General features: G+C 35.9%; 1 protein-coding gene and 1 long non-coding RNA gene across 2 annotated transcripts; one reads left to right on the top strand and one right to left on the bottom strand.

Moving 5' to 3' along the window:
- Nucleotides 1-277: 277 nt before the first annotated feature.
- Nucleotides 278-12,446, bottom strand: LOC132092132 (phosphatidate phosphatase LPIN1-like). Its single transcript, XM_059498223.1, has 20 exons — nucleotides 12,401-12,446; nucleotides 10,500-10,700; nucleotides 10,302-10,397; nucleotides 9,255-9,469; nucleotides 8,830-8,916; nucleotides 8,522-8,636; nucleotides 7,737-8,004; nucleotides 7,559-7,652; nucleotides 6,518-6,678; nucleotides 6,282-6,375; nucleotides 6,123-6,192; nucleotides 5,158-5,250; nucleotides 5,007-5,062; nucleotides 4,791-4,926; nucleotides 3,866-4,014; nucleotides 3,707-3,793; nucleotides 3,472-3,624; nucleotides 2,482-2,596; nucleotides 2,264-2,367; nucleotides 278-917 (listed from the first exon to the last, which is right to left on the bottom strand). The coding sequence occupies exons 2-20, from the start codon at nucleotides 10,689-10,691 to the stop codon at nucleotides 761-763; spliced, it is 2,442 nt and encodes an 813-aa protein (XP_059354206.1). The 5' UTR covers nucleotides 10,692-10,700; nucleotides 12,401-12,446; the 3' UTR covers nucleotides 278-760.
- On the top strand, nucleotides 802-6,676 carry LOC132092133 (uncharacterized). The gene is made up of 3 exons (XR_009422191.1): nucleotides 802-925; nucleotides 5,035-5,401; nucleotides 6,546-6,676. It is a non-coding gene; the product is annotated as an uncharacterized LOC132092133 (long non-coding RNA).
- Nucleotides 12,447-12,538: the final 92 nt, after the last annotated feature.

Genomic DNA, 12,538 nt, shown 5'->3' on the forward strand with positions numbered 1-12,538 from the left:
AAACCCTATTTAGGAATAAATGGAATAAACCCAAATAGGGAAATGATTATCAGTTCATAAGAAGATATGACCGCATGTAATTCTTCAGAAACTTAAAGTGCAGGAATATCAGAATAAGGCAGTGATATGATAGAAGAAATATTACTTAGTACTCCAACAAAAATTTATTTGAGAATGAATGAGTACATCTCTGAAAAATATATTTCTTGGTCATATTTTGCATTAAGAAAATGAATTGTATTTATGGAAATTTAATTTAACTTTATTTATACTAATTGTAATAAAAATAACAAATAAACGTGTTTGATGATCAGAAAATGGTAAAATATTGATTCTGGGGTGAAATATGACCTGGGCATTTTAAATTATGTGAAATGTAACATTCAGTTTCAGGACTCTTTTGATAATTTGTGGAAATCTATATCAACAAACTCACTGTCCTGATATGATGGATTGTTCTTGCAGTAAATGAATATATTAACAGATGCTTTTCACAACAAAAGCTTGTGATCGCCACAAGCAAAACTGAAAAATGATTGAATCTAAGCTAATTTTTACAAATCAACTAACAATATATTCTAAATCACAAGTGACATGGGAAGACTTCTTTGAAAGAAAGTGCAATTTTTTCTGAAGTTCAGATGCACACATGTATATTATGTGTGATTTTCATATAATCACACTGATTTCATTCTGTGTTCAGTTTATGCAAGCGTCTGTCCATCCACACGTGATGTTGTGTGTAGGTCAGTGCAGCTGTTCAGCGAGTGGTGTTCACTATCTGTCCATCCAAGAGGGGGAGCTGTTCTCTCCAGAAGGTGAACTGGCTGAAGGTGTCACTGCAGGGGAAATCACAAGAACCTCTGCGCTTCAGGAGCGGGAAAACATGATCCACGACCTCACCTAGACGCACGTACCTGCACAGGTAAAGCACAGCTGACACACTCATTCATATCAAGTGTTTACGAACACACAATCAGTAGCAGTGGTAACTGCAAGAGTAACTAACTTAAAGTAGCAACACAACAGACTTAACTACATTTATCAGTAGCATGACGACAGTTCAGCTCTTTTCTAAACAATATCATCTTTCCAGGAATGCTAGTGGTTCAGTGAGTGCTACATATGATATAAAGCATTAGAATGTCTGATAGATTTTAGGCTGCTTACACTTGTAGTATGGTTCTCTCGGTTATTTTGGTCTGGACTAGCTGATACATTCACACTATCATTTTTATCATTTTTAATATCAAGCCTAGAAATACAAAACAAAAGGCATAAGGATATGGTTACAACCTGATTTTACTGGTTACAACCTGAACTTACTAAACATCAAAAACATCTGAGTGCATTGCATTCTGGGCTAAATGCATTCGATGTATGTATGGTCATATGGTGGTATTTTTATTAAACAAATTATATTTACAAAGAAAATGCGCCAGAGTTTGATCTAAAAGAACCAAATCTGTCAAATGTAAACAGGCTCTTAGTGAGAATTTTTTTTTTGGAAACTTCATTTAAATGAACCATTTCAAAAACTGTGCCCCTGATTCATTTCCTGTCTTCAGATTTTCTGGCAATGCAATTTGTGCTAGATTCTCTTTATTTACAATCAGACAGAAATCAGAATTGTATTAGTATTCCTCCAAAATAAAAGTTTGAGGGTTTGAAATGTTAAAAGGAATTGAAATGAAGAATTTCAGACATAATCATTGGTACTATAATTTGTGGTGTAAAAACTTAATAATGCTATAATTATTATCAAATATTATTATTTTTACTTTGCAGTACAATTTTTATTTACATCAGTACTATATTTATGTCTTCATTTTTATAGTTATAGTATATACTAATAATAATAATTTCAAAATAAACTAAATATTTTGAAAATAAAAACAAAGAAGAATAGAAAAAACAAACATGTTTTCTTGCATGTCATACAAATATCATAAGAGAACCGTGAATTTGTGATTCAGTGTCATTAAATTATTTAAACATTAGCTTATATCTCAGGGTATTTAAAGTAAATATTTGATTTCTAAGGGGTTTGACTGAAAAATAAACATTTTGAGAGCCCCAATGCTTAGTATATAGTATATATTAAAAGCTTACTAACAAAATTAACAGCTAACAATTTTAATCCTTCTTTTTTTCAGAAAGGTAGCTTGTGTGTAGTTGAACTAGACATTATGAGTAGCTTGTAGCCTGACAAACTACAGTTTCAAAGGCGCTTCCCCAACACTGGTCAGTAGTTTTTACTCACGATGAGATGTTGGTCTTTGCATGTTCCTGGATCAGTTCTCCTTTAGGATTGACAGTGAAGATTCTGTTTAAGGGAACACCAACTTCCTTATAGGAAAACACATCCTACAAACGCAACAGACAGGGTGATTACAAACACAGATCACCTCCAGGCATCTTTATTAGGCCAATATTCTACTGCATTTCTTGCAATCTCATCGTCTCTCTGCGTTCACTCACAGTGTTTCTGTTCCCAAACGCTGCGTAGAAAGGCTCAGTGTTTGGGAGGTACAGATTCTTAATGTCTGTCAAACATGCCACCTTAAACTTCTCCGGCCTCTTCTCGATTACCTCCCTGAAAAACAGAAAGAGATGGCGTGTATGTATTTGTTTTACTATATTTACTTTTCTTACACTTTATAATGTCAGTCAAAGTTGTCATGCATTAAATCCTTTATTTGGGTCAAAATACTAGGATATCTTTAGAGTTTTTAACATAAAAAAAAGATGAAAATCAATTCTGTATATCCATGCAGAACATATCTATAGAATATCAAAAAAAAATCATGTAACTCAAATTCTTTTATTTTAGGTTTTGCTATTTTATTTTGAATTGATTACATGAAAATGGAATCTGGCTTAATATAAAAGCAATAGAAGGCCACGAGATGCCTTCAGAAACATAGTGCTGTCAAACGATTAATGGCATCCAAAATAAAACATTTTATTTACATAATTTATTTGTGTGTACTGTGTATATTTATCATGTATATATAAATACAAACACATGCATGTATATATTTAAGTAAAATATGTTATGTTTATATATTAAATATATTTATATATATATAAATATATACACATGTAAATATTTTCTAAATATATACTTTGTGCGTATATATATATATATAAATATACACAGTACACATACATATATTATGTAAACAAAAACTTTTATTTTGGATGTGATTAATTGCGATTAATCATTTGACAGCCCAAATAGTTAACTAAATCAGTGTGTGTTAGTATGCACTGCAAGTAGTAAATAAACATTTGACAAGAAACTACTATTTCAGTCTTCCTGCTTCAAAAATTCACATTTAATTCAATGTGTCACTTGATATTTTCTTGTGATTATTTGTGAAATTTACTTGTAATTTATTTAGTATCAAAGAAAATCCTACAGCTACAATCCTTTTTTTTTCAGCGTGTTTGTGTGAGAGTAATCACCTGTGCAGTGCTGATATCAGGCTGCTGGGACTCAGTAAAACGGGTCCCTGGGGTAACATGGTTCCTCTCTCATTGACCCAGTGCAGGTAACCCCGCGTCATGTCAGCCATACCGATCGCCCTCGCAGAGCAATACAGAAACTTATAACCATTCCTATGAAACATACACAGATGCATTTCACTCCTCATCCTGCTGATCTATCAGAGAATCAAAGAAAGTGTCTGTGGTCTCTTACTGGCTGATGCTGTGATACAGGCTTGCGATGCCCTGATGGGTCCAGTCTTTACCCAGCGTGGGCAGAATGTGCCCCAGCTTATCTGACCTGTGAAAGAAGATCAACAACGTTAAACAAAAAGATAAATTATTACTTAAGGTTACGATTGCGATTATGTACCTGGTGATTGTGCCGTCGATGTCTGATATGATGATTTTATCATCCCAGTTCCACAGGTAGATGATTCCCTCACAGCGACACGTGCCCTGATACTGAGTCGTCACACTAAACACCACGTCATTAGGACCATCCTTTAACTGCAGACTGACCTACAGCAAACAAACAATCAGAGACACTTTTCTCACAGGTAGTTTTGGAAAGTCTGAATCATTCTAGCGAACTGGTGGACTACAAGCATCTTTTGCAGCCATGTACACTGCCATTCAAAATTCTCTAATGTGTACCATAGTTGCATTTATTTGATCAAAAAAACAGTAATATTGTGAAATATTATTACCATTTCAAATAACTATTTTCTATTTGAATATATTTTAAAAAGTAATTTATTCCTGTGATGCAAAGCTGTATTTTCAGCATCATTACTCCAGTCTTCAGTGTCACATGATCCTTTCAGAAATCATTCTAATATGCTGAATATTCGCTGTTCAGGAAATCTTAGTACTATCTTACTATGACTGTTGAAAACAGTTGTGCTGCTTAGTATTTTTGTGCACAAATTCAGGATTCTTTGATGAATATAAAATTCAAAAGAGCAGCATTTATTTAAAATATAAATCTTTAGTAATATTATAAATGTCTTTACTGTCACTTTTGATTTTGACTTTAATGCATCCTTGCCTCTTCTCGTATGTATTTGTGTACAATCTGAATCATTCTAGTGAACTGGTTCATTTGAATGAGTCACTGATTCAAGTTCTGTATGGGATTCCAGAGCATTTGTTTTATAATTAAATATTTAGCTAAATATTACTATTTTGGGCTAAATTAGGTTTTACTAGTATTCAGTCTGACATCAAATCCGTTCCAAGTTTATCTAATAAATTAAGATTAAGATTGTAAATGTTTCTTAATTGAATAATCTTACGAGTTGTTCTGAAGATAGGCGAAGTGTTTTCTGATAGGACACGCCCCCTCCTGCAGGGGCGGGGTCTGTGTGAACAGGGACAGGGATTTGTTTTGCAGTTAAGTCTTCATCGCTGGAGGAGGATTCGTCTTTCCGCCTGTAAACAAATGTTTGATCAGGCATATGAATGATTACAGACTGCAATAATCAAATGATATTATTCTGTCAGATATGAACCTGTTCTTGATGGTCTCATCTCCTGCAGGACATGCTGAACCGCCTGAGACTAAATCCTGCAAACACAAAGGACTCACACTTAAGGACTTCACATAAAGACACAAACCCTTGAAACAAAGCCCATGGTGATGAGGTGTACATATCTGAGTACCGGTTTAGTGCTGTTTGTTCTTCCTCGCCATGAAAACCACCATTTTCCTTGATTTCTGGGCATTTTCTCCTTCATAAGTCTCTCTATGGTGGCCTGTGAGGGACATGCGCACAGGCGTAATGCTCAACAACTGAAAAACTCTCAGACACCGAAGCCACAAAGAATCAAACAAATGCTGGGCTCTCATGCAGGGAAGAGGATTGATAGAAACTAGTGCAACGAACTGAAGAAGTAAAGAAACGAGGTACGTGACAGAAGACAAACTCCAGCACAGAACACACATGACCGAGCCTTGCAAACTAAAACACACACACACACACACACACACACACACATACACACACAGGGAGGTGATACACAGGACAAGAAAACACATGGGAAAACTTTATCCCAGAGTCATCTTACATATATAAAGGTGTCAAACTACAAACGTCTTGTGTTTGTTTGCCAAGGTTACATTTATTTGATCAAAAACACAATATGAACAGTAATATTATGAAATACTACAGTTTGTGTTTCCTATTTGAATATATTTTAAAGTGTAATTTATTCCTGTGATCAAAGTTTAATTTTCAGCATCATTACTCCCGTCTTCAATGTCACATGATCCTTTAGAAATCATTCTGATTTTAGTGCTCAAGAAACATTTATTATTATTATCAATGTTGAGAACAGTTGTGCTGCTTCATATTTTTGTGTAAACCTTGAAACTTTTTTTTTTGATTATTCGATGAATAGAAAGTTAAAACGAACAGCATTTATTTGTAAATAGAAATCTTTTGTAACATTATAATATCTTTACTGTCACTTTTGATCATTTCAATGCATCTTACCAAAATAAAAGTATTTGCTAAAAAAAGAGAAATCTTACCGACCCCCAAAATGTGAGTGACTCGAATCAGTGAAATAAAATGAAAATGAAAGCACTGATGTGTAAGAGTGTGTGTGTGTGTGTGTGTGTGTACCTTAGACAATGGTTTCTGGAATGCTTGCATAGCCAACATAATAGGAGCAGCGGTGCTCCAGTTATAATACCTGCACAGATAAAAGGAAACAAATATAGCAGCTGTTATTTTAGTCCAAGACAAATGAGATGAGAATCGATAACTGTAACATGAACTCACTTAGAGCCGATCTTCACCACCAGATTAGGGTCATCAATGATGGATGGATTATCAGCAAACTGCTGAAATGACACAGACTTCTGCTGGAAATGCTCTGAATGATAAATAGAGGGACAGTAAATCAATAATGATGCATAAACAGTGAATGTAACAGACACAGATGCTTAACGAATGCATTTCAAGCATGTAGTCCTGCTGTACATAATTAATGAGCAGAGCTGATTGGGTCTGTGCACCTTTAGTGATCTCCCTGTCTTCTGTGAGTCCTCCACACAGAGAGATGGCCATAGAGGGAATGTCTTCACTGTCCACGCCGCTGTCGGCTCCCGAGCTGCACATGGACTGAGGAGACACAGTCTCACTGCGGACGCTGTTCTCACCACAATGCTCTGAACCACTGAGAAAACACAAAATACCCTCTTTAATTGTTGCTGTAAGCGATCTAAGCCATTCTAGGATATTCAACCCTATAAAGCCTGCTGTATCATATTCAATATGCAAACTTCTAAGCCCTCTAAATGATCAATGTGATCAAAACTTTACTGCCTTCTGTTGTCTGATTGATAGTTTATACTTTTTAGCAAGTAAACATCCCGCTTCAGGTCATGGTACACATGTCTTTGCTCTAAATTCTTTACTGATTTTTATAAACTGAATGTAAGAATAACTCTTATATAGTTAGTAATATTTCAAAATGTACACTCACTGGACTGAAGCAAAATCTTACTGATTTACATTACATACTATCAAAGTTTTATCTTAATATTTGATCATGTAAGTATCAGCATCTGCACCAAACAGCATATTTTTGCTCAGTGGTGCTCAGAATATAGCCTAATTTATTTAACTGTTTCCTCTTCTAGTATGAGCTTCATATTCTTACAATATCATACTATGTAATCCTTGAAAGCCTGATGTATCAAATATGATAGAAAACATAAAACACATAAGCTTTTTTTCGATTTCAAAATACAATTACACAATTATAGATACAATTATAGATTATAAATATTTTGTCTGAAGGTTCAAGATACTCAAATAAACATTCCTCAAAAGCCTAATATATAATATTTGATACACACATTTCAAAAAAAAAATTATGCATGTACATTCAAGTTAAGCTAAGTTGATTCAGTAAGCGTTCATCTTGAAATATTAATGCTATTCTTAGATTTATTTCATGAAATCATTCAATTCTGAAAATTATGACTATTACCTTTTTAAGGCTTTAAAGAGTTAGGGCAGCTTTACAGAGAGGTGACATTATGATAACACACCTTTTAGGGAAGTAAAGTGCCGCCACTTCTGGCTCCAGATCTTTTATATCATCCAAATACACGCCATCAGAACCCAGATGGCGGCTTTTCTTATCTGCAAGAGAACACATGCATCACTATGAATTACATAATGCACAAAACAAGCTGAATTTGTAACCAAAAAACAATGCACAATAACCTTTTCTTTTAGAAGGGGAATCAGTCTTGTTTTGTGGGCGGGGTCCAGCCTTTGCTCCGCCCTCCTCAACCTCTGACATCACCCAAGCCGCTGGTGTCACATCCTGCTCTTTGGCTCTGTTTGATTGGCCATCAGAATGTAATGTCCCGTTTCTGTCATGGCCATGGGTGGCCATCTCAGGGATGACTCTGAAATGTGTGTTGTCAGAGACCGGGATTGACAGTGGACACGCAGGCAAAACATCTGGTTTCGTTGACAGAAACGATGGCTGTAAATACATAATTTTGTTATGGAGTAAGTATGAGTTTAATATATGAGGGGTATTTCAAATATGTGATTTGAAATACCCCTCATATATTGAAAGTGAAAGTGAAGTGACATTCAGCCAATATGGTGACCCATACTCAGAATTTGTGCTCTGCATTTAACCCATCCGAAATGCACACACACAGAGCAGTGAACACACACACACACACACACACTGTGAGCACACACCCGGAGCAGTGGGCAGCCATTTATGCTGCGGCAGTTGGGGATTCGATGCCTTGCTCAAGGGCACCTAAGTCGTGGTATTGAAGGTGGAGAGAGAACTGTTCATGCACTCCCCCCACCCACAATTCCTGCCGGCCCGGGACTCGAACTCACAACCTTTTGATTGGGAGTCCGACTCTCTAACCATTAGGCCACGACTTCCCCCCATATTAAACTCATACTTACTGATGTGGATGTTATAGTTGATGTTAGATGGATTAATGTGTCAGTGAGGTTTTTAGGATAACTCAGACCTTGGCAGCTTGCGGTAACTCCCCCCAGGACCACAACATGGCCGAATCCTCCTGCTGATCTTTACTAAGAAGCTCAGAGTCACTTTTAGGTGTGCACGGACGAGACACATTAGCACTGGAGAGAAAAAACAGGTTCCTTTATTGCACAAACTAGATATTTATATGCAAAACTCATTAAAACTATGCTAATAAAGCAAAAAAAAATGCAGAGAGAGCACTGACAGAGATTTTTCTCAATATTTTTAGCAGAAAAATGTTCTGTGTTGAATAGTGGTGCGTGAGAGCAAGTCTGTGTATTTGTACACCACCTGTGAACAGGACTCCACTCTCCATCTGAACAGGCATGAATTGTGTTTTGTTTGTTTTCAGTGGATGAACCTCCATTCATCAAGTCTCTACACACAGAGATACATAAGAAGATACCTATGTTAAGCAATATAGTTAAAAACGTTTTTTAAAAGAAGTCTTTTATGCTCACCTAGGCTGCATTTATTTGATCAAAATACAGTAAAAATGTGAACTACTATTACAATTTTAAATAACTGTTTTCTATATGAATATACTTTAAAATGTAATTTATGTGATCAAAGCTGAATTTTTAAGCATCATAACTCCAGTCGTCAGTGTCACGTGATCTTTCAGAAATGATATTAGAGTCATTTATGACAATACACAATCAGCTATTTTGATATGTATGTATTTCCTATGAAATGGCTTAAACAGATCAGCTGACCTGTTTTGATCGGGCTCCTCGCTGTCATTGATGTCGATGTTGAACAGTTCTTCCTCTGAGAACTCCACACTCTCCTCCACCTTCACATCCTCCACTCTGCACTTCCTTCTCCTCTTCCTCCTCTTCTTCATCGCTGCATTCTCGCGGCTGGGGCCCATCAGTAGCCCCCCGTCAGACGGAATGGGAGAAGTGGCCAGGTAAGATGGAATCACTTCCTGTAAGGAATCACAAAGGGAAAGTCAAAAAAGAAAAGTTAACATGAGACTTACAGTTTGTACTGTAAACGCAGTGTGCTATCATCAGACATTAGTGCGACGTTTGTTTAGGCTCTAAATGAGGTCAGGTAACTTTATTGAGTAAATATAAAATGTGATGTAGTAAGCTGCAGTGTTAAATTACAACATAACTGAGGAAAATAAGACTCTGTGGGAATAAAAAGAGGATGTTCATTCACTTAGCTGATCTTAGAACCACAAAGTCTGATTCTTATAAACAAAACATCTTCTTTCTTTTCTTTTCTTTTCTTTTCTCAAAGAATGTCAGATTCACAGAGGCCTCAATTTACTTCCTGTATTCCTTTCAATATGATCCCACTCAGAAAACGAATCTGTTTTAGTATACTATTCTGTTCCAAAATGCTGTTCTATGTTCTAAAATCACTGTACTGTTCTAGAATATGGCACTGTTTTTTTTAGAATTTAAGAGCTTAGAATACTTTGAAAACATTCTAAATTCTATAAGTATTACATTGTGTTCCAGAATCACTGCTCTGATCTGTTTCAGAAAACTGGATCAAGATCACAGCAGGATCAGAGTAGGCTTTGAGCATCTGAAAATACTTCAGACTTCCATGCAGTTTTACATTTATGTAATCGAGATCTGTTATGTTTAGGTCACCAAACTTGAGCTTGCGTTCTCTGGTCTCCAGTGCTTAATATGAATAGAAGTGAATGGAGCACATGTTTAGTGTGACCAAACTTTTGGAAAGGAAACTAGCATGAATATTACATATAATATACATAATGTGAGGGATTGCATGTTCTGCACCTGATCGCCTTCTGTCTCCTTGACAAAAAAAGCTTCTCCGTTCTCGCCCAGCTTCATGTGCAAATCCACAGGTTCCCCATTGATCTCAATGTCCACCTGATCGACAGAGAGAGAGAGAGAAGAGAAGTCAATACATTCTGGATCAACAACCAGATGTCATAGAGAGGTCAGAAGTCATATCAGAAGTGTATCACTCACCACTTTCTCTCGTGATCTCAGGACACCCATTTTTCCGAAGCGTACATGAAATGGAGAGCAGATCAGAGCTCCATCTGGCTGCCGGACAACAATGACATCTATGCAGCCGGACAGAGTGGCAGGATTCAGACCTCTGTAGAGCTCCTTCACCTGCACAAACACCTGCCCCGCCAGCTGACCTACGTAATTCATGGTCTGAGTCTAAATGGAGAACGGAGGAGAGACATCATTTATGGACCATGTACATCATGAAGTATGGTCAGTATGAACTCTATGGAACATTTTTGGAGTAATTTAGCAGTCCATCATTTGCTCACCAATGTGAATGGGTGCCGTCAGAATGACACTTGTATTTTTGGCAATGGTTTGAACTTTGGAAGTTTCTTAACGATGGATTTGTTCATTACCAACAGCCAGCTTTTCACTTCTCGAGACATTAACTGATGGACTGGAGTGGTGTGGATTACTTGTGGAATACTTTTTATCAGTTGTTTGGACTCATTCTGACGGCACCCATTCACTGCAGAGCATCCATTGGTAAGAAAATTATGTAATGATAAATTTTTCCAAATCTGGTCCTATGAAGAAACAAACTCATCTATGTGCATCTCGGCTGGCCTGAGGGTGAGGAAATTGTCATTTTAGTGTGATCTATTGCTTTCAGACATACACTGAATAAGTAACCTGAGACAACCTGACAACCGTGACAACCTAACGTGACAACCTGCGTTTAAATAATCTAATATATTAAGCATTGTATATACTGCAGTATATAATGAAGGACATTAAATTCTAATTCATAACAAAGGCAAATTAATTATTGATTTTCTGTCATAATCTCTAGTGAAGGTCATGACAGTATATCAGTGTACAAGCAGGAATTCTGTCACTGTTACTTCTACACTTGATCGAACAGACATGATGCTTTTATCAAATACTGTCTGGACGATATGAAACATTCAGTCCTCAGCTGAAGGTTAATGATCTGACCATAACATACATGTTTACAGACTCTATTAAAGACCACCCGTCTGTTAAACGCAACAGGATCAGATTTCAGAATCTGTCCTGTACTTACATACACAATGTCAATGTGCTCATGTGATATTATCACTGCTGTACACCTCCTGGTGTCATATTCCTCCATAAGTTAATAATGTCAGCCCCAGACATGCTAACTGAGTTAAGAGAACAGATGAATCCAGAAATATCCAGAGAGGAGGGCTATGAAGCCATCGGTTTCTCACTGAAGCATTAAGCTTTAAGTGGAGTCAATGCAAAAATGAGAGAGAGAGAGAGACAATCTGTCAGAATATATTTGAGTTATTTGTATTCAGTAATTAAAATGTAATCATTAACAACATAAAATTATATTATAACAATATTATTTTAAAATTAGAATAATAATATTAAGCGTATATAATTAATAATGTAAAATAATAATATAATATGCATTAATTAATAATTAGAATATATAATGTGATATATAACAGTATAATTTATAATATTTTTATTATTTATTTATATTAATGTCTTATTTAATATTAATAAATAAATTATAAAATGTTATATTGTAGCAAACTGAATGTATTTTCGACTCAGATATTAAACGATAGGATACTTGGAAAAAGACTAAAAGATTAAGGATAGATATGAACACTTAAACAGGATAAAATATCAGCTTTGAAAGTGTAAAGGAAAATAGTGACTCATCAACAGCTGTCATTATATGAGTTATGCAATCAGAATAAATACGAAAACAATGTTTACAGACGTCATTTAAGAATATCAACAACACAATTTAATTTCACATCCCAAACCATCATCAATAGCTTGCTGTAGTGGTTTATACTAACGTTAGGTTAGATGTCTGTATGTTCGTAAAAAAAAGTCTCTCTCACCTCTAGCTTCGCTCAGCTCATCGTGTTTTCAGAGGAGTGAAGGACATTCATAGGCTACTCTCGCTGTCATATTTTGCGTGTCGTCAGCGGACGGTGTGAGTGACGTCACGAACACTGGAAAAAAAAACATCAAAGAAA

This window comes from Carassius carassius, chromosome 18, assembly GCF_963082965.1.
Source record: "Carassius carassius chromosome 18, fCarCar2.1, whole genome shotgun sequence".
In the NCBI taxonomy this organism is placed as follows: domain Eukaryota; kingdom Metazoa; phylum Chordata; class Actinopteri; order Cypriniformes; family Cyprinidae; genus Carassius; species Carassius carassius.